A 25,847-nucleotide genomic window follows, 5' to 3' on the forward strand; every position below is an offset into this window, starting at 1 on the left:
ATGACTAGCCCATGATCACCCAGCTGGCTTCAAGTGGAGGAGTGGGGAATCAAATCTGGCTCTCCAGATTAGAGTCCCATGCTCTTAACCACTACAGGCTATCAAAAAACTGAAGATACTTCTCTCTCCTTTCCACCAGATCTCAGGAAGGTTGAGGATGTCCTGAATACACACTTGAGACAGGGGCTAACAATCTAACATTTAATCTGAACAAAATGGAATTAATTTTGGTAGGGTTAACAGTCCCCCACCCCCAACCTGAAAAGTGTGAGGTGCGGTGCAGGGCTGCTGATCCTCCTGTCTCTGTGAGAAGAAGCAGGTCAGAGCATTCCGCACACAGGCTCCATAGGGTCCAATTATGTCACTTCTGGTTTAAACCAGAAGCTAGAGCATCTCAGCAGGCCCAAAACATAGCATAGAGAATTATTGGTCCCACTGAGATGCTATAGCTTCCAGTTTAAACCAAAAGTGATGTGAGCTTCCGTGCAGTGTGTCCTGGCCCTGGTCTGCCTCTGCTCACTGTTCTCTTTCCCCATCATCCAGGTAAGCAGCAGTGGGAGACGGAGGATCCTCTACCTTGTCAAGGAACCTGGAAGTTCTAGTTTTTGGTCAGTGGAACAGTTGTTTTGGATGGGATTGCATTCCCCATTAAGAATCAGGTTTGCACCTTGGAATACTCCTGGATGTTCAGGTGGCACCTCCTTCCAGAAGCACTTCTGTCCACTGATACACCAGCTATGATGATGCTGGGAAAATGTGAATTTAGCCACTTGTACACAAGCTTTGATTATACCCGTATTAGATTACTGCTATAGTCTTAAATGAAGGAAAGGGTGCTTCTGTTTAGAAACTCCAGCTGATGCAAAATGCATCAGCTAGAATATTGTGGGAGAGTGCATGAGGGGGGGTGGTATAATTCCAAATTTTTACCATCTTAATTGGTTTCCAATATGTATATTATGTATATTAGCCCAATTTAATTTTTTGGGTTTTACTTGTAAAAGCCTAAAAAATGTAGGTAATGGATATGTTAAGGTTTGCCTCATTCCTTGTATGTTCAGATGTTCCAGAGATATTGTAAAAAAATGAATTTATGTTTTTTGAAGTATGTTGTTGGGTTAGAAACAAGGTAGCCCTTGCGTGAGTAGAAGGTATAAAGTTCCTGCGATTCCATCAGATTTCCCCCTCAGCCACTGCAGCCACTCACACTGCATCTGACGGGGAAATGGGTTGATGGTTTTGTACAAGACAAACAAGGTGGAAAAGATCAGTGCAGGTTTATTTTGGGATCCAATCACTGGAGTAATCCTGACATTAGTGGAGAGAAAGACAGGATAAAAATACTTAAATAAATAAAATTGAATAAATAAATAAATATACATTCAAGCAACTTTAGGAGGAAGCATCCACACAACAATTTTTGCCTTTGTGCTGAAACCGAATTCTTGAGCAACAGTTTTATTCTATTTAAATATATATCTGATTTCCCAACATGATTCTGCACATAGAGACACTGGATTAACTTACCACAAGATGCTGTTTCATCTGATTTGTCCCCACAGTCATCCTCCCGATCACACAGCCATGAATTTGGAATACAACGCCCATTTCCACAAGCAAACTGGTCAGCTTGACATGTTCTTGCTGGAAAGATACATTCACATAAAAATTGTAAAGGCCAGAGACTAGATGAAATTTAGTCAAGTAATGCACCCTTGTGCTATGTTCATTTCTTGCATTATGCCACTCCTGAGAATGTTCACGTTCTGATATTTATTTTTTAAACATACATTCTGAGTCACACAAACACACGCTTTCTTTGGACTTCTAAAGTGGCAATGCAATTTTTTAAACTTATTTTAACAATACACCATAAATCATTAATTAAGAAGATTAAAGGACAATTTTTCTTTCTGTGCAATATGTAGCAGTTATTTGAATTTAAAAGCACAAGACTTGTTAAGAATATGTTGTACTTCTGATATGATACAAAGTGACAGGAAGAGCAAAAATAAGAAGACAGAATAGAAAAGGGATAAAAATAAAGGGTTAATTCCAATCACACCTTCTGTAGATGGGTTGATGGAAGAAGTATTTCCATTAACTAAGAAATCATTCCATGAATGCAGGATTTCTCTGTCAGTGGAAGGACACCATTCTTTTCACCCAATTATGTTTTATTTCCACCATAATTTTCATGTGGGAACCATTCTTATGAATACTTATATATGTGGTTACAGAAAATTTACCATGTGACATTTTCCATCTTGTGTGGCTGTATATCAGTTATCACCATGAGGAAGAGAAATATGGACATGCTGGATCAGACCAGTGGCCCATCTAGTCCAGCATCCTGTATCCCACAAAGACCAACCAGTTACTCCGGAGGGCCAATAAATAGGACATTAAAGCGAAGTCTTTAGTTATCATGGCCAGTCGCCACTGATGGGCCTATCCAGGAATCCATCTCATCTCCCTTTAAAAGGATTTATGCCAGTGGTTATTACTACATACACCAGTGTCCATAGGTTAACGACTTGTTGAGTGAAGAAGTGCTTCCTTTAGCCTGTCTTTAGTCTACTATCTATCAATTTCATTAGTTACCCCCAAGTTCCAATACTATAGGGAAAGGAGAAATGGGGAAAAAGTTCTCTCATTCTACTTTCTCTTCCCCATGCATAATTTTATAAACTTCCATCATGTCTCCTTGTCTTTATCTCTTTTCTAAGCTGAAAATTTCTAGACTCACAGGAAAGGTGCCTCACAGCCCTCTTGTCATCGAGTTGCCCTTTTCTGCACCACATATTATTGCCCCACTCAGATCCAAATCCAGGGTCCCACTAGCAGGTTCTGTGACCAACTGTTCCAATGAACAGCCATTTATGATATGCAGAAACCTCATCTCTATGGTATAACTCAAGTGCACACACATCAACAGATGCCATCAATCGTGTCACAAGTTTCTAAATAATTCTTACCAAATATGCTCTGATTGCTTCTCAGCCCTACTTACTTAGCTATGTGGTATCGGCATGAAGGGAAAGGAGAGTTGTCTCTTTCTCCCCCATCACTGTGAATACTCATTGGCAATGAGCTGGGCACTAGGACCTCAGGGAATGTAACATTCAAGGCACAAAGAAGAGGATGTTGAGACCAGTCCTGGGGCAGTCTACATGGGAGGAAGATGCTCAGAAGGGCAGGAAGACCCTTTGCATGGAGCCCCCATGCTCCACACTATGCCTGAGACTTTGTACACCCTGAACATTCCAGAGAGAGACCAGAGCTCTTTCTTTTCCCCAACAGCAGGCTGCTGTTGATCCCATGCAACAGCCACACTAGGAACACCCTAATTCATATACCTCCAGCACCCCCAGAGTCTCCTCTGGGACTCCAGGAACAAAGAAGATGGCAGGTCAGCAGTGAAGCCTGGACCAGACGAAGAAGTGCATGCCTGGTAGTTCAAGGCCTCTTACATGGCAATCTTGCTCAGGAGGAAAGCACAACTTTCCTAACACATCTACAGAAAGGGTAGGACTATTATTTCCCCATATAAACTTTCAGGAGCTCCAACTTCTGTTGGTTCAACATGGGTTCTACTTCTTTGGAGCTTTTTAAAGCTACATGGCCATCTGACAACAATACTGATTCTATGACTCAGTGTGAATTTCGGAAGATCATGAGAGGGAGGGCAGGAAGGGATGAGCTGGTGCTAGGGTCTCATGGCCCCTTTTTATATGCCCATGGTAATGCCTATCACCGTTTTGGAGTCAAGAAGGAATTTTCCTCCAGGCCAGATCGGCCCAGGGATCCTGGAGGTTTTTTGCCTTCCTCTGGGCATAGAGCAGGGATCAATGGGGATGTGAGCGGGGAGGTAGCTGTGAATTTCCTACACTGGGAAGGGGGTTGGACAAGATGACTCTTGGGGTCCCTTCCAGTTGCATGTTTCTATGTTTGTATGGTAGCTCCCTGCTACCAGGCTCCGACTACCTGAGATCATGTTGCCTCTTGTGTAAATCCTCACAATCCAGCTCCAGCAGTGATGGTCAGTTCATACTCTGTTTGCTGCCTGCCTGTGACCCTTATGCCTTGCCACTTTGCTAACAAACAGAATAGGAGGAAAGGTAAAAATAGTTAGAGTGTGATAAATTCCTTCCTTCCTTCCTCATAGCAGCAGCCCTGTAATAATTTTAAGTAAATGCGTGTATGTGTCTTTAAATGCTTGGTGTGGTATAGATGAAGAGTAGGGTTGAAAGAGAGGGATGAGTGAGTGATATGATTGGTTGATGACTGAGAGTGTAGGCGAAATGAATGCAGTTTTTAGTTACCGAGGGTCAAGCAACAAGTGACGAATGACACTTGAATGGCAAGTGAACAGTCTCACATGTATTCCTCCCTGTTCACTTGCGCTCCACTTGTGGAACGCAAGTGGAGCACAAGTGAACAGGGAAGAATACATGTGTGTCTGTTCACTTGCTGTTCAAGTGTCATTCGTCACTTGCAGCTTGGCCCTCAGGGAGGGAAAATATTCAATCAGGGCAAGAGAGGCAAGCTGTGGGCAGCCTTAGTATTTTTAAGCAGTACGGAGAGAAATATAACCTATGTGTAAACCGGAACTGTGTGTTTGTGAAAGTACATTCAGTCAAGAGAAAGCAGGCAAACTGGGTGTATGCCTGAGAAAAGATCTTACTTGTAACTGAGAGATAAATTAATATCAAAAGCAAGCAAGATGTGTACAGCCTGAGCTTGTTTATGTTGTCTGAGAGAAATATAACCTGTGTGGAAGCCTGGACTGTGTGTTTGCGAAAGAACATTCAGTCAGGGAAAAACAGGCAAACTGTGTGTGCGCCTGAGAAAAGTTCTTACTTGTAATTGAGAGAGAAATTAATATCAAAAGCAGGCAAACTGTGTGTGAAGCCTGAGAGAAGATCTGTGTGACTGGGTTTAAGTAAAGTAACTTTAAGAATTGAGAACTATTCTTTTGAAACCATCAAGTTTTAGAAATAATATGAAACCGATACGCTTCTTATAAAAATAAAAGTTTATTTTGTTTTTTTTTTAATCCCAGAGTTATTCCTATATCCCATTTCTTTCCTCAGGGCCACATAGTACCACGAAGGAGCCTGATGCTTGGGCACGTTGCTGAAGGGGAAATTTAAATAAAATATCTTGGAATTTAATTCCTGGTGGCAGCAATCTACCAAGAGGGGGCAAGAATAAAAGATTAAAGGCAGAATCTACCCAAGAGAAAGGGCCGTCACTAGCCTTTTAATGGAGAGTGGGAAAGGGAAGTAGGAAGGTGAACTAAAGAGACAACCCTCACCTCACACTGAATTTTGGAACCATTTAACTGGAACCAGAATTCATATCCTAGACCTAGGAATTACAAACCTCAACAGTGTTACTAAGAAATGTTTGTTTTTATTCAAAACATTTGTATGCTGTCTTTCTACCCAAAACAGGATCCCCATTGAGAAACTGATTAATATAAAACCCAAAATGTCCTTGGACTTGCTAGAAGTGTATAAAGTAGAGATGGGCATGAACCAGAAAAATGGCAGTTCGTTGCAATTTGTGGTTTGTCGCGTTTCACAAACCATGAACCACGAACAGGCATGAAATTGCCTGGTTCGCGAACTGGTTCATTTGGTTTGTAAAAACGTCACTTCCAGGACAGCAGAAAGTCTGCAGAAAGCCCATCCCCCCATTGCCTAGGAAACTGATTGATTGATGCCAGGCTGTCTACAGTGACAAACCGAAAAACAAACCAGGCTAAAAATCATAGTGATTTGCTGCAGGCTGATGCCCTCCAATACCGAAAAACATCCCGGTTCATAACAAACTTTAGTTCATATTTTGGTTCATGCCCATCTCTAGTATAGAGTAAGCAGAGCATGAATGGTCTTCCGGTTTCCATAAAACCAGCTACACAAAAATATCATGTTTAAAATCACAAGTCTGTTTCAGAGGTAATATTACATGTATATTTATACCCACAGATTTTAATTATATATGCATTAATACATAAATAATAATTTATGAATTATGCATTATGAAACAAGAACTATTTCAGATGGTATCTTTCAACTCTGGCTGCTAAATTTCAAGGGCCTACAGATATTAAAGAGATACAAGTTTTGACTTTCAAACAGAACACTGACAGTCAAGCTCTTTGGATAGATTAAGTACCAAATTACTTTGTAAAGTAGAGCCAGGCACAAAGATTAAGTAAAATATAATCTGTATTCCAAACCTGCTGGCAGCAAAATCCCAATTAATTTTTAAAATGGCAGTAATCAGAGTATCAGTAACAGTTTGGCTCCACACAGTTTTACAGTTTAGACTGTAGGATTAAGATAAAATTTAGGCAGGCTTGGGGGGTGGGGTGGGGGGAGAGACCAGAATTTTCAGACACATTGTTTTTACCTGCACAAGTTTCATTAGATTCATCTTCATTGTTACCACAATCATTTGCTCCATCACAAAGCCATCTCTTGGGGATGCAGCGGTTATTAAGGCACTTAAACTGATTTCCAGGACAGCTATGGTTAACTAGTGAGGAAAAATACATTTTATCCTAAGTATGCATACAGAGGCATTGCTTTTAAAATACTGGAAATATGATTTCTATTAAAAATGGAGATACATCAGCCATGGTCATTTTCCTGCTTTAGAATTTGATCTCAGTTAAAAATCAACATAGGCTATAATTTCACTTGGGAATAAAACTCAATGAATTCAACTGGACTTATTTTAGATAAACACACACCTGATTAGATCTATAGTGTTTTGGTTGTGAAATGAATGCTAGTAAGTTATGATTTTATAAACAAATTCCATATTCTAATTCCCCTCATACAAATGAGGCCCTTAGATTCAGAAACAATATTTACAGTGTAGAACATTAAAAAAAAACCATCAAAATTTTGTGTGGAATTTTGCCACAATCCAAATAAGGAGTTAGGTCTTATTGATGTTTTTTCTGAGGATTTATAGTTGTTTCAACCAGGGATGCGACTAGGGCTACCAACTTCAGATTGGGAAATTCCTGGAGATTTGGAGCTGAAGCCTGCTTTTTTTTTAGTGTTTTTAAAGGCACATCAGAAGGTAGAGGAAGGGAAATGACATATGCTTATTGACCAGTTGGTCTGTGAGCATGAAATAAAGAATCTGAATCTGAATCATACGAGCTGAAAGGATGAAAAGCTGCAACAAAACTGCTCAGCTTTCTGTGCAAAATTAATAAATAAAAATAAAACCATATTGTTAATGCTGCCGTTCCACATAGGAAATATGATCAGGTCATTTGGTATTCCAAAAATGCATGAAGAAATTTGCATAAGGAATTTTTTAGACTTGTATGCCTAGTATAGTGGAAGAGGCAGCAAAGGTAGAAAGCTTCCTAATTAGCAATAGAATAATTCTGTGAACCTTTTGCAAATGGTAAACATGGGGCACCTTGCTCCCCTTCAAATAGTGTGTGTGTGTGTGTGTGTGTGTGTGTGTGTGTGTGTGTGTGTGTGAGAGAGAGAGAGAGAGAGAGAGAGAGAGAGAGAGAGAGAGAGAGAGAGATGAAATAATATGGGTGTAAGGTAGTCAGATTAAAAACTTAAAGAAATGTATGTGGATTTATATAAATAAATCCCCTTTGTAATGTTTTTCAAGTTAATTCCATGATTGATAATAACTGTGATCCACTCATTGAATACATTTTTCCCATCCTGCTGTATTCCTTGAACCCCCAAAATACTGCCCCAGGGGCTGGAAGATTCATAGGAATAGAACTAGTCTGATGTGGAAGTATGCAATAGGAAGGATAAATTGGTGAAAATCACGTCCCTGACAGAAGTGCCCTTGAGGCAGCAGAAAGGGACTATGGTGTGTAAGGATTTTTGCCCACAGAGCACAACTTTCTCACCTCTTCCAGGTGTTTCCCAGGAATAGGATTGGGGGGGAGGTCTTTTGAACAGTTGTCGGATGGAGGGCATCATACTTTACAGGTAAAAATGCTGGCACTCAGAGAAATGCTATTCTCGATCCAAGCCTGTTGTTGTTGTTAAGTAGTGGTTAAGAGTGTGGGACTCTAATCTGGACAGCAGGGTTTGATTCCCCACTCTTCCACTTGAAGCCACCTTAGTGACCTTGGGCTAGTCACAGCTCTCTGGAGCTCTCAGCCCCAATACTTTGTAACATACTTTGTAAACCACTCTGAGTGGGCATTAAGTTGTCCTGAAGGATGGTATATAAATCGAATGTTATATCATCATCATCATCATCATCATCATCATCATCATCATCATCATCATCATCATCATCATCATCATCATATTTCTAATCCACTTTCCCCGCAAACGGGCTCAGAGCGGAATACAACATACATAAAATAAACATACTGCTTTAAAACCAGATAAAACATCAATAAATATATAAAACCTATTTAAACTGAGCCAGATGAGTCTTGATCCAAAGACTGATCCCCAGAGAAGGACCACTAATAAGGCTATTTTCACACATCATTGGATAATACGCTCACATTGTGACAGGAAACAGGAAACTCCAGTTGCAAACAATTACTAAGGTGCATTGAGAGTGCATTATTCAATATGTGTGAAAGCAGCCTAAGTGGCAGAGTATTTGAGTGTTTCATGCTGATCATTTTTATGCACTTATTTGGGGCTTAACATGCTTAACATGCCAAAATAATACCAGTGTACTTATATACTTCCTTTCTGGACAGATTAGTGCCATGCTCAGAGTCTCTCTATACAAGACATCTTACACGAGTAGGATCAAGTGAAAGATCTTATACTTGTTCTCTCATTGTGGATACACACACACTGCTAGAGGGACAGTGTACACCTGAATATAAGACCACACAAAAAGTAAGTCACTTGAGCTTCCCTATCTAAGATGTCTTGTGTAGAGAGACTCTATAAACAAGTCAGCTGGGGAGCTGGGGCTGAGAGGAGTGCCTTACCCAAGGCTACCTGCATAGTTCATGGTAGTAAGACAGGATCCCTTTTATGGTCAGCTTCACAATTTGGAATCTGATATGTGATTTTGGTTTTATCTGTTGTTAGATGAAATTTAATACAATCCCAGCTTTAAAGAAATAAAGGTTATAGATAAGATAGTTAGCAAAAAAATTATCTATATGCAAAACCTATTTACTTCTCACCTGTGCAGGTTCTTATTATTCAACACAACAATTCTGTAAGTTTCTCATAGATTTTAATGAGAGCAGTCTTTTAAACTGCTTTTTTAATGCTTTCTTCTTGCTTAAAAAATGCAAGGAAATTCTCTATTCAGTTTTGGTATATGGTTAAAAATACACAGTCCAATTAATGAATATTAAATGTTGCTAAGCAGTTCAGTTCAATATATTCTTCCATATTTAATACACACTTTTATTATGCCATAACTTACTACTATATGTGTTTGCAGCAATTATCTATGCACACATATAAAATTAATGCAGTTTGGGCAATGCATGGCAAGTAATAAAACAGTTTACAAGGGATCTTACAACTTAGATCAACAACAATATGTGAAAGATGCCAGATCAGCTTCTAAAGTCAAAACATTTCACAGTGAAGGATTAAGCCTCCAGGAGCTAGACACAACAGGGAACAGTCTTAATGCTAACCCACTGTGCTCCTTATGTTAGAGACCCAGAAGCTAAATTCTTAACTCAGTTCTCATGCCTTTGTCTATCATACAATGTTAACATCCTTTTGATGTCATTTTGCTATACATATTAACCACTATTAAAGCTAAGAACAAGAACACTTTAAGCAATAACAAACATTAATGACTTTTGCTGTCTTTGACCCAAATGTGCAGTCAATGGCAAGTAGGGGCTTAGTATAATCTCAGTACATTATAACCATTTAAAAAATCTGGGTTCTATTCATGTAATGCATCAGAAAAATGAAGTCCCTCCATTATTTCCCTTTCCCCAAATGCATTAGTGAGGTATGGAGCTGAACTGTTCTCAGGGCCTGTTTTAAAACTGAAGGTACTTTCTTAAGAGCTGATTTGGGCATAGCACAATTTGGAAACTGATCAGTTGTTGTCAGTGATTCTAAGAAGGCTTGAATTAGGGGAGGTTATCAAGAAAAATGCTGCAATAGCAACATTCAAGCTGCAAGAAACTATGGGGAATTTAGTTTTCCAGGATTCAGAGTCCAATTGAATAGACACATGAACCCTGGAGAATGACATTGCTGCTGCTATCCCTGCCCCACACCCAAAGTTTTAAAAAAAAAGGAAACGCAGCATCGGGGCAGGGGGGGGGAGACTTGTTGAGCAGGCAACGACAGCTTATTCTGGCTTTTGTGATCTTCATTAGTGAGCATTCAACTCCCTCCACCTGAAGACTTATTTTTATTCAGAAACTTAGAAACAAAATCTCTTCCATTGAAATAAATGGATTTTAAAAATGCGTAAATTATGGTTGATTGTGCCCTTCTGACAGGTCATGAAAAGATTGTTAAGGTATAACAAGCTGGATCCAGACAAAGCCTCAAGTTTTCTTCCAGATTCCAGACACTCAACTCCCCCTTCAGATTTCAATTTGGCATTTTCAAGATATCTCTTCAGATTTTCTGCCTGCACTTATTCCCTAATGTTTTTGTTGGTGCAGTTTTTAATCGACTTTTTCAATTATGTAGAATTTTCCTTTCATTCCCCCCCCCCGTCCTCAGTTCTAGTCCCCCTTCCCTGGCCACTTCTTCCTGATTGGTCTCTCCATCCACCGCTCAGTTCCTTCCTCCCCTTCCCCCTCCTCTTTCCCCTCATCCACTTCTAGGTAGACATTTCTGTTTAGGATTTACAACTCCTCCCCCACTATTCAAACTGGAGAGCCCCGTGCAGGCTGACCCAGAGCTGGGAGGCAGAGGCTGGAACCAGCAGTCAAGTCAACACAATGCAATATGAACACTGTTATGATGTTGTAACGTCATTAAGTTTTCTTCACACACAAAAAAGAAGTGTATCATAACAATATAAGGATAGTTAGTGGTTACATGGATCTCTTTTAGATTTCTATGCTTTTTGAATTAAAAGTTCTGTGTTTGGGGTGGCTCTGTTTGGGGTGGTTTCTTTTCACTTTATTCCCCCCCCCCTACAGCTAATGCCTTAGTGCTGTGTGCCTTTGGTTGTTGTAATGTCATAATGTCATAACACAATTGAGCAGATACAATTTTTTTTAAAAAAGGGTAGTGGTGATGTGATGGCAGCAGTGATGTTGATAATGATACCAACAATGGCCTCCACATTTTATGACATTTCATTTATTTCATTTTGGTGCAGACAAAAAAAGATGGCACCCACACCAGGATTAAAAGTGGCCAAAATGAATCGAGGAGTGAACACTCAAAAACAGAAGAATATATCACCAGAGCTGAAAAGGTCCTAGACAGAGGCAATGCTGGTCAGGAATGTTGATGAGGGATTCGATCTACTTGTTCTGGATGAATTGGGCTTTCGTAGGGCAAGTTAAGAGGTTGGGGGCGCTCATGAACCAATGCTCGCTATTTGAAAAGCAAGTTGGGGTAGTATCATTGGCATATAGTTCACCACCTCTCGCCTTTCTTAGACTCAGCTGATCTGTTCAAACTTTCATATCCTTGTGGTTGGATTACTGTAATGTGCTGTACTTTGGGCTGTCTTTGAATATGCATAGCAAAATCACATCAAAAAGATGTTACGTTGTATGATAAATAGAAAAAAGCATGAACATTGAGTAAAGAACTTAACTTCTGGGTCTCAAACATAATCCAGAATGTGGCAGCTAGATTATTGTCAGAGACTAGCTGGTAGAAACATATTTTTCTTATTTTGAAATGGCTACATTGGCTGCCAGTGTGTTTCTACTTTAATATAAGGTGGTGGTTATGACCTATAAAGCCCTACATGGCTTGGGAGCGATAGATCTGAAGGACTGTCTCCTCCCATATGTCCCCTTTCACTTTCATCAACTTCAGTCTTTCGGCTTCCACATGTTGCCTATGCTCCTCCCCATAGGGTGGCCTGCCTGATATCAACCAGATACTGGTCTTTTCCACTCTGAGTCTCACTTTGTGGAATGGTCTTTCTGAAGAGAGGGGAGCCCCCTTGAAGAAGATCTTTAGGAGGAGCATGAGGGTTGGTTGGCACTGTTTTTGATAGAGTTTCAACAGCGGGCATCATTGAGGTGGGAAGTTTAGGGATTGTATTTGGTTTTAATCGGTAATATTTTAATTACTACCAGGAAGTCACCTTCAAAAGGAATGGAGAGGTATAAATATCTTAATAAATAAATAAAGGGACTGCACCACAGATAAGTGCCTCTTGTTTATCTGTTCATTTATGTGCATGCATGTAGATAGTCTATGAGTTCGGGAAAAAATCTTGGTTTCTCTTTGTCTATGAATTTGGCCAAAGATATTTTTTTCCTCTGTTAGATTATACGTTGCAATACTTAAAGTGTTTGTGGTAGCTCTTTAAGATTCTCATAGAAGCACAATGTTGCTGACAGCTGCTCTCATTTTAGAGACACCTAGAAAATCCTTGTTAAAATGTTTTTTTAAGTAGTAAAGTTGTAGCAAACATGAAGAACATCATACTCTTTTGCTTGTATTTTAGTTCCCTTATGTCCCCTTATAGAACATAACTGAGGCAGCAAAAGCTGTACAGCTTCTTGGTTTTTGGACACCCTTCAAGACATCACTGCCAAGAAGCAATGAAGTGTTTAGCAACCTTCTGCACAGTAATTCTGTCTTCAGGGTATTTAAATTGATTTTCCTTATTTTTGCAAGCAGAGTATGCCTCCTGGCCCAGCAACCAAGCATGGGCAAAGGGCATTAACATTCAAGGAAGAAAAGCAGCACATTAGAGTGTGAAGATCATTAGCATGAATGGTGTTATGAAGTAGTATCTTCCCAGCATGCAACAGAGTCAATGAGCTCCTATTCGTCTCAAACATGGTACTAGGGTTGCTTGCATTAAGTAGACTGAGGACAAACTAGATGATTTATATAAATGATTAGACAACTGGCGCTTCATTTTTATTCCCCTCAGACCCATATATTTTAGCGTACATTAACGCTCTCATGTTAATGTTTTTTAATATAAGAAAACATGGACTAGACTTTGCCCAAATACATACAGCAAATCTCTGAATGCTCATCAGAGCCATCCAGGCAATCATCATCTCCATCACAACGCCAGCGGTCTTGGATGCAGCGCTGATTCTTACACTGAAACTCTCCTGGCTTGCATAACTTGGACACTGCTACTCCAGCATTAACTAAAGGGACAAAGATATAAAAGAAAAGGCAGTATTAGCTGCCTGCAAGCTAGCATGAATCATATTTTCAGATGCAGCTTTTAAGAAACTTCTACTCTCATTAAGATTTACCTGGTTATAATAATTCCATCTGAAGCTTTCTACAGGATTCTCATAGGAATGCACGGTTGATGTATTTAACTATTCCCACCCCAACCTCATCCAATGGTCATTAGAGCAAGGTCAGTTTCCACTGTGCTTTCCGTTCTCATGAGAGGCTTAATCCACATTACGTCACTAAAGATTAGTAAAAGAGGATTGCTCTAGTATGGCAGCTTAAAACCATCACATATCCTACTTGATTTCATGGTGTAAACCACTCAGAGGGTTAGAAGAATGAGTAGAACTCTCCCACACCGATTTCCAGACTAGTACACACACACAACCGGCAGTATGTGTTTAAGCATGTGAGAGATACTACTGCCAGTATAAATTAGCCAGCTGCAAAGATCCAGAATGTTCACCAAATTTGAGCCTCAAATTGTGGCTCAAACAAATTGAAACTCAACCCAGAAAGGACAGAAGTGATGCTGGTTGGGAAGCAAAGATCTTGAAAGAGACTGTGCTTCCTACTTTTAAAGGCATTCAGTTGACCCTTGCTGACTTGGTTAAGAGACTAGGAATTATACTGGCTCTAGCACTGCTGATAGAAAAGTACTGCTGCTAGAGAAACAAGTTAATGCAGCTGCAAAAAAAGGCCTTCTCTGAACTCAGATTATCCTGGAAGATGGCTCCCTAACCTTGACACAGCTGATCTGGCGACCTGGATTGATGCCATGGTAACATCAAAACTAGACTACTATAATGCACTCTATATTGGTCACCTCTCAGAGTCAACTCGGAGACTCCAAATGGTGCAGAATGACAACTTGATTGTTATCAGGAGCTAGGTATGCACATTCCCATTCTACAGGCTTAATTCAAGATTTTGGCTATCACATACAAAGGCCTTCATGCCTTGTCCCCTCGTATCTGCAAGGCTGCCTCTTTCCTTATGTTCTGCCATGGCAGCTTCACTCATCTGAACAGGACCTTCTGCAGATACCACCTTGCAAGTGAGCAAAACTGGCTGCTGCCCATACATACACAATTTCTGTAGTGGCTCATAGCCCCCCACCTTGTGGAATGGCCTACCTGAAGAGGTCAGGAGAGCTCCCACTCTCTTGGCTTTCTGCAAACTATGCAAAACTAAATTATTCAGGAGGGCTTTTTCATTGAGGTAATAGGGTTGTGCTGTAAGAAATGGCTGAGAGAGATGCTTTGATAAAGGGGACAAGGATTGTAGACTAGACTACTGGGTATTGTCTGTGGATGTAGATATGTTCCTATTGGGTAGTTTCCTTGTCATTTAATATCATGTCAAATTACTTATTTTTTTATTTTAGTAATGTTTCCTCTATATTTGGAATTACATTTGTTTTCAAATTTCTGCAATCCATATCCATTGTACTGTTTATTTAATGTCCAAACCATTCATCCGTATTGATTTACACTGTATAATCTGCCTTGAGTCTCAGTAGGAAAGGCAGACTCTAAATAAATAACATATAAATAAATTAAAAGCGCACACAGCTCTGAGATGAAGCACCTTTGTTTCATCCTAGCTGAGCATAATACTCAAGAAGCTCTGTAAGGGTACATGTGACAGATCAGATAGGTGAATGCTCTTCCATGTTAAAAATATATAATTCTCCATATATGAACAGAACCAGAATGTCAGGAAGAAGGGTTCTAGTGTCATACTTCGATACATTTACTTAAATCATTATTTGTCTCATTCCTCAAACATTTGTGCAGTCTGTTCGCTCCTATGCCTGTACAAAATCATGGAATATAAAGAGTCCTGCTATTGCATAGTTAGGTTTTTCCTCCCTCTTAATCATTCCTGAAGCACTAATACAAACTCAAATACTCTTTAAAAAGATCATACTCAGGCAAGTTGTACTGTTTTCTTCCAAATGTTGATTATCAGCACAAGCACACACTCTGCTTCCAGGAACAGCTAAGCAGAGAGTGCTGCAGCCTCCGTTATTAACACGGCATGCGTTGTCACCTGCAACATACATTTTTTTAAAAAAGTAAGAACAAGTAGCTCATAAACAACTTGCAGCACATGAAGAAAAGTGCTCTCTTTTTTTGTCAGAGTCACAGCTTTGCTCAACACTATATCCTACAGGTGCCACTAATTTGATCTGTCTTACCTCTTACAAGATAGATAGATGGAATGAATATAGTTCACTTAATTATTTAAAAGGTATGAAATGCCTGTCATTATGATGGGCAGGATACATATAGAGTTATGCACATTGCTAAGACTTCAAACTGAATAATTTTCATGGTAGTATTTTTTTTAAATATAATTATCAAGCACGAGGCCATAATTCAGATCAAGAATGCAATGTATGGGGATACTGTTTTAGTCTTTGCCATTGTGAGGGTCAGGGTTTCTTCCAAATGATATTTGAATAGATGTAGCATGATGTGAAGTTTGACCACTGTGGTCTCCACCTAGGCCTGGAGTAAAAGACTCCTTTCTTCTATTTTATCCTCACAACAACTATGTGAGGAAGGTATGTTAGGCTGAGAATGAATAACTAGCCCAATGTCATCCAGTGGGCTTCCACAGCAGAGTGGCAATTTAAACAGTCTCCCAGATCTTAGTCAGACACTCTAACCACTACACCATACTGGCTTTTGTGGGGTGGCTGCTGCTGAACAGTAGCAAGCAGCCAGTCCTGTTTCCCCCCTTCAAAGATCAGAATGCTTTAAGATACTTGTTAAAAGAGGATGAATAAGGGACCAGACAATATTCCAAACCATGGAACCGCCTCTGCTCCATGTACCTGCTGATCAATATGTCAGCAAATGTGGAACATAAAATAAAGTTGCACTTGCAAATATTAAGATGTGAGAAGGTGTATTCAGGAGACGATTCCTCATTAGGCATTCCAAGGCTGTTCAAAGCCTTGATGTTTATTCCAAGTACCTTGAATTGGGTTTAGAAATAACAATAAGCCAGTGCATGCAGGCATGTAAGCGTTAATATAAGTCTTTGAAGGATGAAAAAGGGTGTAGAACTTCTGCGGCCTTGTCTTCTTTTAAGCATGAGAGTAGTGCTTTACTCTGGCCATTTATCTTGCAGTCATGTTGGTCCATGGACAACTCATTCAGCTCCATGATCAACCAATGCTTCTATTTTAGAGATACATGTGCCTTGCATTACATCATTGGTGGTGAATGCCCTCCACTCATAGCTGATTTATGGTGACCTCTGGTGGACTTTTCATGGCAAGAAACTAACAGAGGTGGTTTGGGAGGGAGTTTTCATAATCAGCTTATTTAATTGTTGTTACCCATCTTGGGTTCCAGTTATCTGGGGAAAAGTTAAGGTTATAAATATTTTTAACCAATTAAATTAAATAACTTGCCGCAAAAGTTATATGTAGAAAGAGCTAGAAATTAACAAAAAAAATATTTATTTAAAAAATATTTATATGTTGCCTGTCCAACCAGAATAGGATCCCCAAGGTAGGACCAATTTACAGTCTACAATGGATGGAACATACAGACCTACTCCTAAAAATATTTCTCAATTATATGGACATAATCAAATCCTACATTATTTTGATATAATTTCCATTAAAAGAAATGAGATTTCCTCATAACAAACTTAAATCATCATTTACATCAGTAGCATTAGTTGCAGCTAACTTTTGCAACTAACATATTCCTCACATTGTCTTTGTTTTTTTGCTCAGCTTGTTGCTTTCAAAGACTGAGGCAATGTTAAAAAAATCTTTTATGTTACTAATCTTAAAACATTGTGTGAATGCAGAAAATATTGTTTTCAATACCTTGCTGCTTCTGGGGATCATAAATCTGTAGACCAAACAGGGGTGATCTCTCACTTCTTAGAAGCGTCACATTTCTAGTTGTCAAATCCAGTTGGAAAATAGAGCCATTCATATAATCTGTCCAGAAAATATAATTCCTGTGGTGTGACAGTCCAAATGGATGGTTTAGTTCTTTTCCACTGTAAATCACCTGCAATTAAGTGACATTACTTAAACACTTGTTAAACATAATTTCACCGTTAAAAGCTTTACAATTTTCCGAGAAAATGATGGGGTGTGTGTACAATAATTTCTGTCCATGTATAACGAGGATTTAGTTCAGTTTGTAAAATATAGGTATCTCAAGCACCACTAGATGACGAGGGAGATTTTGATGCACATACATAATTATCTGTCTTTTATAGCCTAAAGCCCTTTCAAACGATTAGTAAGATTACTGATTACGTCAATAGCTCTAGCATTGACTCCACAACATGTCAAGAATGGATCCTATCACTCTGTCTTCTGGATTCAGTGTAAAGCAGTGAATTCCTTCTGAAACAATGTAGATGGATCGTAAGACCTGTTTCTTTTTGCACCTCTTTTTGTCCATTACAGGGGCAGTTCTCTAAGCAGAGCACGTTCCTCTGACACTAGGCAATTTTCTGATCAATGAAAGACCCCCTTCTTGCAACAGTGGAAAAACTAGTGCTGGAGGAACATCTTCTACAATGGAGGACTGCCCCTGCAAAGGAATCCATAGGTAGAAGCACATATGTATTGATACTGCCTCTTACATCTCCGATACTAAAGTAAACAAATATCTGGCAGGTTAACTCTGACGATTTAAACTGCTTTAATGGTTTTGTAGAAAAGCCTTTAGCTTCTACTTCAATTCCTTCTGCTTCTAGGTAGACACTGTATAGTGTTTTTCTTTATGGAAATCCATACAAATACCTTTCCTTCTGTTTGCATCAGCTTACAGTACAGAGAGAAAGGGGGAATTACCCCACTCCCTCTCTTCACTGCTGCCCCCAATCTGTGCAGTCCTTTCTTCACACAAGCCCTAGGATCACAGGAATTAACTTTTTAGGGACCAGAAAGAACTGCATGAATGGGGAGAGAAACTCAACACACTTTCTTTGGATACATCACTGGATACAAGCCAGTGGTTGGCTTAAAGTGACCCAGTGAGCTTTATGGTAAGGTTGGAATTTGAACCTAGTCAAAGCCTCACATTCTACGTCCTCTGACTCCTGGACCTGCATTGCACTGTCATGTTCTAAAGAAGATTTTCAATACAAAGATAAAAATGTTCCAGATGCTCCAATGTTCAGCATTTTTTGTGAAATGTATGGCCAAATGATGTTTGATTATCAGTCACGGTTTACAAGTCTTATATGTAAAAGCCCTGCATGTTTACTCTTACATCAAATACTCCTAGTTTTCATGTCTTTTTTCAACATGTATTCATGCTAGAAAACAGCATGTGACTGTTGTGACATGCACTTGCAGTTTCAATATGTGCAAGTAGTTTAAGGTAAGTCTTAATGTAAATGTCTGAAGATTGCTGCCCTATACATCCAACACAGTTCAGTCTTTAACCCATGAGCACCGGACAGCAACATTTTTCTGAACTGCTCTCTTAAAAGAAAAAACAAAACCTTAGGTCATACTGTAGGCCAGCTAAATTACCTCTGTGATCTTTATTCTGGGAACATTCAGAGGGTCAACTAATCACCCTTGAAAGGGGGAGGAGGAAATAAAAAAAAATTAAAGTAGCAATATAATTCACTGAAAGGGAAGTCAGAGGACAACACAGCAGTTCATTTTCTTTTACCTTTCTGTCAGTTCCATTCAAAAATATCCTTTCTATGTGATCATAATAAGCATCACACCAGTATAATAGATTGCTACGATAGTCCAGAGTTAATCCATTTGGCCACAACATCTTTGATGTCACAAAAATCTGACGGCTGTGTCCATCCATCCATGCCTTCTCAATTCTTCCCACACTATCATCTATTTCATCTTCTTCCCAGTCTGTCCAATACATCCAGCTATGAAATGATAAACAGGGGCATTCATTTATTATTTGAACCCTATAGTTTAAATTTCAGAATACCCTACTGCAAAAAAACCAACATTTGTTTATTTTTCTAGTTTGATTAAACCTCCTGAACTCAAATTTTCCTTCCACCAAGAGCAATGAAGGAATGGCAGAGGCAGTACGACAAGGGGGGGGGGGGGAGAAGTGACTTCTACTACTGTACATTTTCAATGCTGTTCAGCACAGTGAAGATAATGCATTATATGATTAAAAAGTGAACTGACTGGCATAAGAAGCTGGAGCTCTGTTAATAAGCTGCTTGTTTTTTATTGAATCACAGAGGATAATGATTGATACCCCCCTCCTCAAATGCCTGCAAATTCTATCACAAACAGCAGAATTGTACATCGGGTTTTTGTCCAATATTAACTTGTCTTTTTAATACAAAAATACATTAAAATTATCACTCATAATGAGTTCACTATCTTTAATGTTAGAAACTCCAGCTAAAGTGGCTTTGAAACATCACTCAAATCGCTCATAGTAATAACTGATTTCTTTAAAATGGTATGATTAATAATGTCCCTTCAATTACTGGGCGGGGGGTGACAGACTGTTTGGAATATCATGGTGGGCAAATACTCAAAACTATATGTTTGCTGCAAAAACATTGCTATAATGCTTTATGCAGAATTCATTTTAAAATTATATTTGGACAACAAATAAAATAGTTTAGACTGCTTTATTTAATACCCGTGCAATTTTTTATTTAATACACGTGCTTGTAATTTTCCTATTAAGATTATGTTTAATGCAAATCAAAGAGATGCTCTTCCAAGTATATGTGGTTTAAGATCAAGTACTAGATCCCCTACTCTCACTTGGATAGCCCAGGCAAGCCTGATCTTCTCAGAAGCTAACAGCAACAACAGTAAGAGACGCCCAGCTTTCATCTGCAATTGGACTGGAAGTCACCTCATTGCTCTCCGTTCATATGCTTGTGAAGTTCTTAATTGGAAGATGAATTCATGTTAAATAAGACTCGGACTCGGACAGAATTTTGACCATTCATGTATTTATTTATACAATTGTATTTATTCTTCATACTGATCATACTAATTATTTATTCACTTGCACTTTGCACTTTGCACCAATATAAATTTTGATATTAATGTATTGCTTCTTACTGAATGTGTATTCCCGGACTTGTATGGTGTTGATCTCAGAAGCTAAGCAGGGTTGGCCCTGGTTAGAAATTGGATAGGAGACCTCCAAAAAAGACCAAGGTTGCAGAGGCAGACAATGTCAAACCAGCTCTCTTAGTCTCTTACCTTGAAAGCCATAGCAGGGGTTGCCATAAGCTGGCTATGGCTTAGCAGCACTTTCCATCACTACTAGATTCCCTAATCATAGAGATGCATCCTCCAGATTGGGGCTGGAAATCTCCCAAAATTATAACTGACCTTCAGACTATAGAGATCAATTCCCTTGGAGAAAATTGCTGCTTTGGAAAGTGAACTCTGTGATGTTATACCCTGCTGAGGTCCCATTCCAAATATCTCCCTCCACAGGTTCCATCTCCAAATCTCCAAATTTCCCAACCTGGAGCTGGCAACCCTAATTAATCAGTAGATATTCCAAAAAATGTAAATGGGCATCAAACGTATTGGCTAACAGAACGAAAAGGAAAACAGGGTTAACATACCTGTAACTTATGTTCATCGAGTTCTTCTGTGCCGACACACATGGGGTACTGCGCACGCGCAGGCCAGCCGCCGGAAGATTTTTTATCGCTTTCCCAGCTCCGAAGGGGCCGTTTGCCGCGCGCCTCAGCGACCGTTTCCCGCCCAAACGGTCACATGCTCCTCAGCGGCCAACGGCCCCTTCCCTCAGTTCTCCCTTGCCGCCGCTCAACCAACACACAGAGCCATAGCCCCGATAAGACTAGAGCCATAGCCCAGCCATAGTACAGCGATCTGTGTTGGAGTTCACAGCGGGGTAGGAGGGAGGGTTGTGTGTCGGCACAGAAGAACTCGATGAACATAAGTTACAGGTATGTTAACCCTGTTTTCATCTTCGTTCTTCTGTGCCTCCACACATGGGAGAGTACCAAGCTTCACACAATAAGGAAGGTGGGGTGAAATCCAACTCAATTTTATTATACAACAAGAAAGGAACAAAACAACATATATACACGTACCCATATATTACCACAGAAAATATATCAACCCCACAACATCCAGCAAGTATAAATACATATCAATATATATATATATATACACCATATACAGCGACTTCACCTCCCCATTGGAGTATATTAACCAGCATACTCCTAGGGAAACAAGGAATGGAGGACAGCCCTTGCAACAGCTACATCCTCATTGGCATTTACATCCACAGCGTAATGCCGTACAAAGGTATCGGCGGACGACCAAGTTGCAGCCCTGCAAATATTAGCTAAAGGTATACCCTTGAGCAGTGCCGAAGACGTCGCCTGGGACCGTGTGGAGTGAGCCCTGACACCCAAAGGACAGTCCACCTTAGCCGTGGCATAGGCCTTCACAATGGCTGTCACAATCCAACGGGACACCATCTGTGCAGACGCCCTGCGGCCCTTGTCCTTCGCCCCGAAACACACAAAAAGGTAGGGACTGTTCCTGAACACCCTTGTCCTCTCCAAATAGAAAGCCAAAGCCCTCCGCAGATCCAAACTGTGGAGGGCCTTTTCCCCTTTAGTTGAAGCTCCAGGGAAAAATACAGGCAGAGAAATCTCTTGTGAAAGGTGGAAGGTTGACACCACCTTGGGCAGGAACGAAAGACACGGTCGCAAGACCACCTTATTCGCATGAAAGCGAAGGAACGGGGGGTCTGCCCTAAGAGCAGCCAGCTCGCTGACCCGCCTGGCAGAAGTGATCGCCACGAGGAATGCCACCTTGTAGGAGAGCAAGTCCAGAGGGCACGTAGCCAAAGGCTCAAAAGGGGGCAACATCAACCTGGCCAGGACCAGGGAGAGAGACCACTGGGGCACAGGGGGTGACACAGGCGGGTAAAGATTAAGCATCCCCTTCAAAAACTGGCGAGACTCATGGTGAGAGAAAACCGTGCAGCCATCCACCCGATCATGGAACGCAGAGATGGCCGCAAGGTGCACCTTCAGAGATGCTACACTAAGGCCCTGGTCTTTCAGCTCGCAAAGATAATCCAAGACCATCCCCAAGGGGCTATCGAGAGGCGCCACCTTCCTAGAGGCAGCCCAAGCCTCAAACCTACTCCACTTCGCCTTGTAGGCACGGCGTGTGGAGGGCTTCCTAGCGTTCAGTAGGACCTTCCTGACGGGCTCAGAGAAACCTAGGGACGGGGCCGAATCCGCCAAGCGGTCAGGTGTAGTTTCCTGGGCTCGTGGTGAAAGAGCTCCCCGTGTAGGAGGAGATCCCTCCGGGGCGGAAGGGCCACGTAAGTTCGGCCGGACATCTCCAGCAGCTTCGGGAACCAGAGCTGCCGTGGCCAGAACGGAGCCACTAAGATGCAGTCCGTGTTGTCCCTCTCCACCTTGCACAGCACTCTGGGTATGAGAGGGACGGGCGGAAACATGTAATGTAGTCCCCGGGCCCAAGTAAATTGGAAGGCATCCCCAATAGAGAGGGGATCGCTCCCTGCCCGAGAGCAAAAGACCTCGGCCTTGGTGTTTGACGACGTCGCAAACACGTCTATGCTTGGGCGACCCCACTTCCGAAAGATCGGCCCAGCGTACTTTGCGTTGAGCCCCCATTCGTGATTCAGCATGTGCACCCTGCTGAGAGTGTCCGCCTGCACATTATCCGACCCAGCTACATGAATGGCGCGAAGCGTCACCCCATTCCTGATTGCCCATTCCCAAATGAGCGTGGCCTCCCTGCAGAGGATCATGGACACCGTGCCGCCCTGTTGGTTCAGGTAATACATAGCGGTAGTGTTGTCCGTCTGCACCAGCACCTGATGGTTCTGCAAGATTGCTGTGAACGACATAAGTGCAAAACGAACAGCCCTCAGTTCAAGCACATTAATATGGAGACCCTTTTCTCTCTCAGACCACACATCCTGAACACATAGCTCCCCACAGAAAGCCCCCCACCCCTGCAGAGAGGCGTCCGTGGTTACGGAGAACTCGGGATGATGGAAACCAAATGGGGTCCCTTTAAACAAATTAACATCCGACAACCACCAGTTCAGAGAGGATATAACGGCTCTGGGAACAGAGAATTTAGCAGTCGGAGGATGCTGTAAAGCATTGTACCTCCTCACAAACCAATTCTGAAGCGGGCGCATCCGCAGCCTCGCAAAAGGGACCACCGGAGTCGCAGCAGCCATATGCCCTAACAAGCATTGAATCATGCGCACTGGCTGATAGCGATTCCGTTTAAACAGGGTTACCAGTCTCTTCAAAGAACGTGCCCGCTCTGGAGGCAATAAAGCCTTGGCCTCCCCTGAGTCGAACACTGCCCCAATATAAGGCACAACACGGCTAGGTGTCAGCTTAGATTTTTCAAAGTTAACCAGGAGGCCCAAGCGTTCGCAAGTGTCTAGCACCAATGCCACATCTTGCAGAAGCTTAGCCTCCGAACTCGCCGTTATGAGCCAATCGTCGAGATAGGGATAGATGGTACAGCCCCGCTCTCGAAGAAAGGAAACCACAGGAGCCACGCACTTAGTAAACACACGTGGGGCTGTGGAAAGGCCGAAGGGGAGAACCTTGTAACGGAATACCCGCTGCTTGTAAACGAAGCACAGAAATCTCCTGTGCTCCTCCAAGATCCCCACGTGGAAATACGCGTCCTTTAAATCCAGGACAGCGAACCAATCCCCCTTCCTCAAAAGGGCAATTATAGCAGGCAGTGTGATCATTCTAAACTTGGTGACCCTTAGAAAGGCATTTAGGCCCCTAAGATCCAAAATCGGACGTAGACCCCCATCCTTCTTAGGGACTAGGAAGAACCGGGAAAAGAAACCCCTCACAGACTCCACAAAGGGCACCTCTTCCACAGCACCCTTAGCCAAGAGGGACCGAATTTCATCCTCCAGCTCAACCAAGGTATTATTCACCGCACTCAGCGGTGAAGTACACATCGGCAGTTCAGTGAATTCCAGCCCGTACCCCTTATCAACAATTGTTAAGACCCATGAGTCAGATGTTATTGACTCCCATTCAGACAAAAAAGGACTGAGTCTGTCCGAAAAGTTCAGGGCTGCCGCAGGGCCGGGTCTTCAGAACTGCCTTCCAGCCCCTTGCGGATCTTTCTGCTGGGGTGGAGGTTGAGACGAGCGGGGCTTGAACGGCCTACGCCTCCTGCCCTGGTGTTGAGCTGGGGTATACTGGCGCTGCGAAGTAGGGTACTGCGGATAGTACGGACGGGGTTGGTATCTGCTGCGGTACTGGTAGGGATTATACCTCGACGAGTACCGAGACTTGAACGTGGACCTGTCCGCCGGAGTGACCCCCAGGGAGCGAGCTGTTTGCCGGTCCTCCTTCTTCTTCTTAAGCGCCTCGTCGGTGGTGGTAGAGAAGAGGGAGTCACCCTCGAAGGGCAGACGTTCAATCTTGGCCCTCACCTCCTGCGGGAGGGCAGTTGACCGCAACCACGAGTGTCTCCTCAGAAGCACCGCTGACGCCATACCCCGAGCCGCCGTGTCAGCTGCATGACTTCCAGCATTCATCTGTTGTTTTGATAATCGTACTGCCTCCGTCTGCAGCAACGACACCACCGCCTTCTTGTCAGCAGGGAGGTCAGTGACATAGTTGGCTAGCTTCTCCCATAGGTAGAGCTGATAGCCCGCCATAATTGTTTGATAGTTGGCTATCCGGAGGGCTAAAGCAGCGACTGAGTACTGACGCCTACCCAGTGCGTCCATTTTCTTTCCCTCCTTATCCGGTGGTACGGAGGAGGACCCCGATCTCTTGTGCTGAATCTCCTCGGCTATCAAGGATGATGGTGGAGGGTGCTTGATGAGAGACTGCCACGTCCCTTGTTTGATCTTATACATCTGTTCGATGCGTTTGGACGTGGCAGGCAGGTCAGATGGTGACTTCCAGACCTTGTCGATGATCTCCTCCAAGCCCTCCAACATAGGAAAACCTACTGTAGCCGGGTTCTCTCCATAGATTCTGCACAGCAGCTTGTCTTTCGTCTTCGGGACCACGGAAGATACGTCAATCTCCAAGGCCTTGGACATGCGGGCCATTTGGTCTGCATAAATCCGCAGGTCCTCGAAGGGAGAGCTGGTGGATGGGCCAACATTGTCGTCTGGGGATGGTTCAGAGAACGACTCAGAGCGGTAGCCGGACCCCACATCCTCGTCATCCTCATCAGACGGAAGAGCTGATACTTCGTCTCCTGGGAAGGGTGGGGGCAACTACTCACGACGGCTAGACGACGACGGCCCCGGATCCGATGATCTGAAGCCAGGCGGAGCCCCTTTCCACCGGCACCGAAAGGCCTCAGGTAGATCTGTAGCCTGTTGATGACGCGCAGCCACAGACCGTTCGGATCCGACTCGCTCGGATCCGACACTCCCCTCCGACCAGTACCGCTGACTACGGGCAGACTGTGCAGGCGAAGGATCCCTGGTCGCCTCTCGGATCCGACGACGCGGAGCCGGGCTC

General features: G+C 42.1%; 1 protein-coding gene across 1 annotated transcript in view; it reads right to left on the reverse strand.

Moving 5' to 3' along the window:
• LRP1B (LDL receptor related protein 1B) overlaps positions 1-25,847 on the reverse strand; it is a 1,076,743-nt gene that overhangs the window by 445,969 nt on the left and 604,927 nt on the right. The window contains exons 13-18 of the mRNA XM_054970106.1: positions 19,001-19,220; positions 17,182-17,371; positions 15,258-15,380; positions 13,148-13,288; positions 6,424-6,549; positions 1,528-1,644 (exon numbers count right to left, since the gene is read on the reverse strand). Coding sequence (XP_054826081.1) covers positions 1,528-1,644; positions 6,424-6,549; positions 13,148-13,288; positions 15,258-15,380; positions 17,182-17,371; positions 19,001-19,220 — 917 coding nt within the window. The remainder of the gene's footprint in view (positions 1-1,527; positions 1,645-6,423; positions 6,550-13,147; positions 13,289-15,257; positions 15,381-17,181; positions 17,372-19,000; positions 19,221-25,847) is intronic.

The sequence above is a fragment of the Eublepharis macularius genome, chromosome 2, assembly GCF_028583425.1.
Source record: "Eublepharis macularius isolate TG4126 chromosome 2, MPM_Emac_v1.0, whole genome shotgun sequence".
Classification (NCBI taxonomy): domain Eukaryota; kingdom Metazoa; phylum Chordata; class Lepidosauria; order Squamata; family Eublepharidae; genus Eublepharis; species Eublepharis macularius.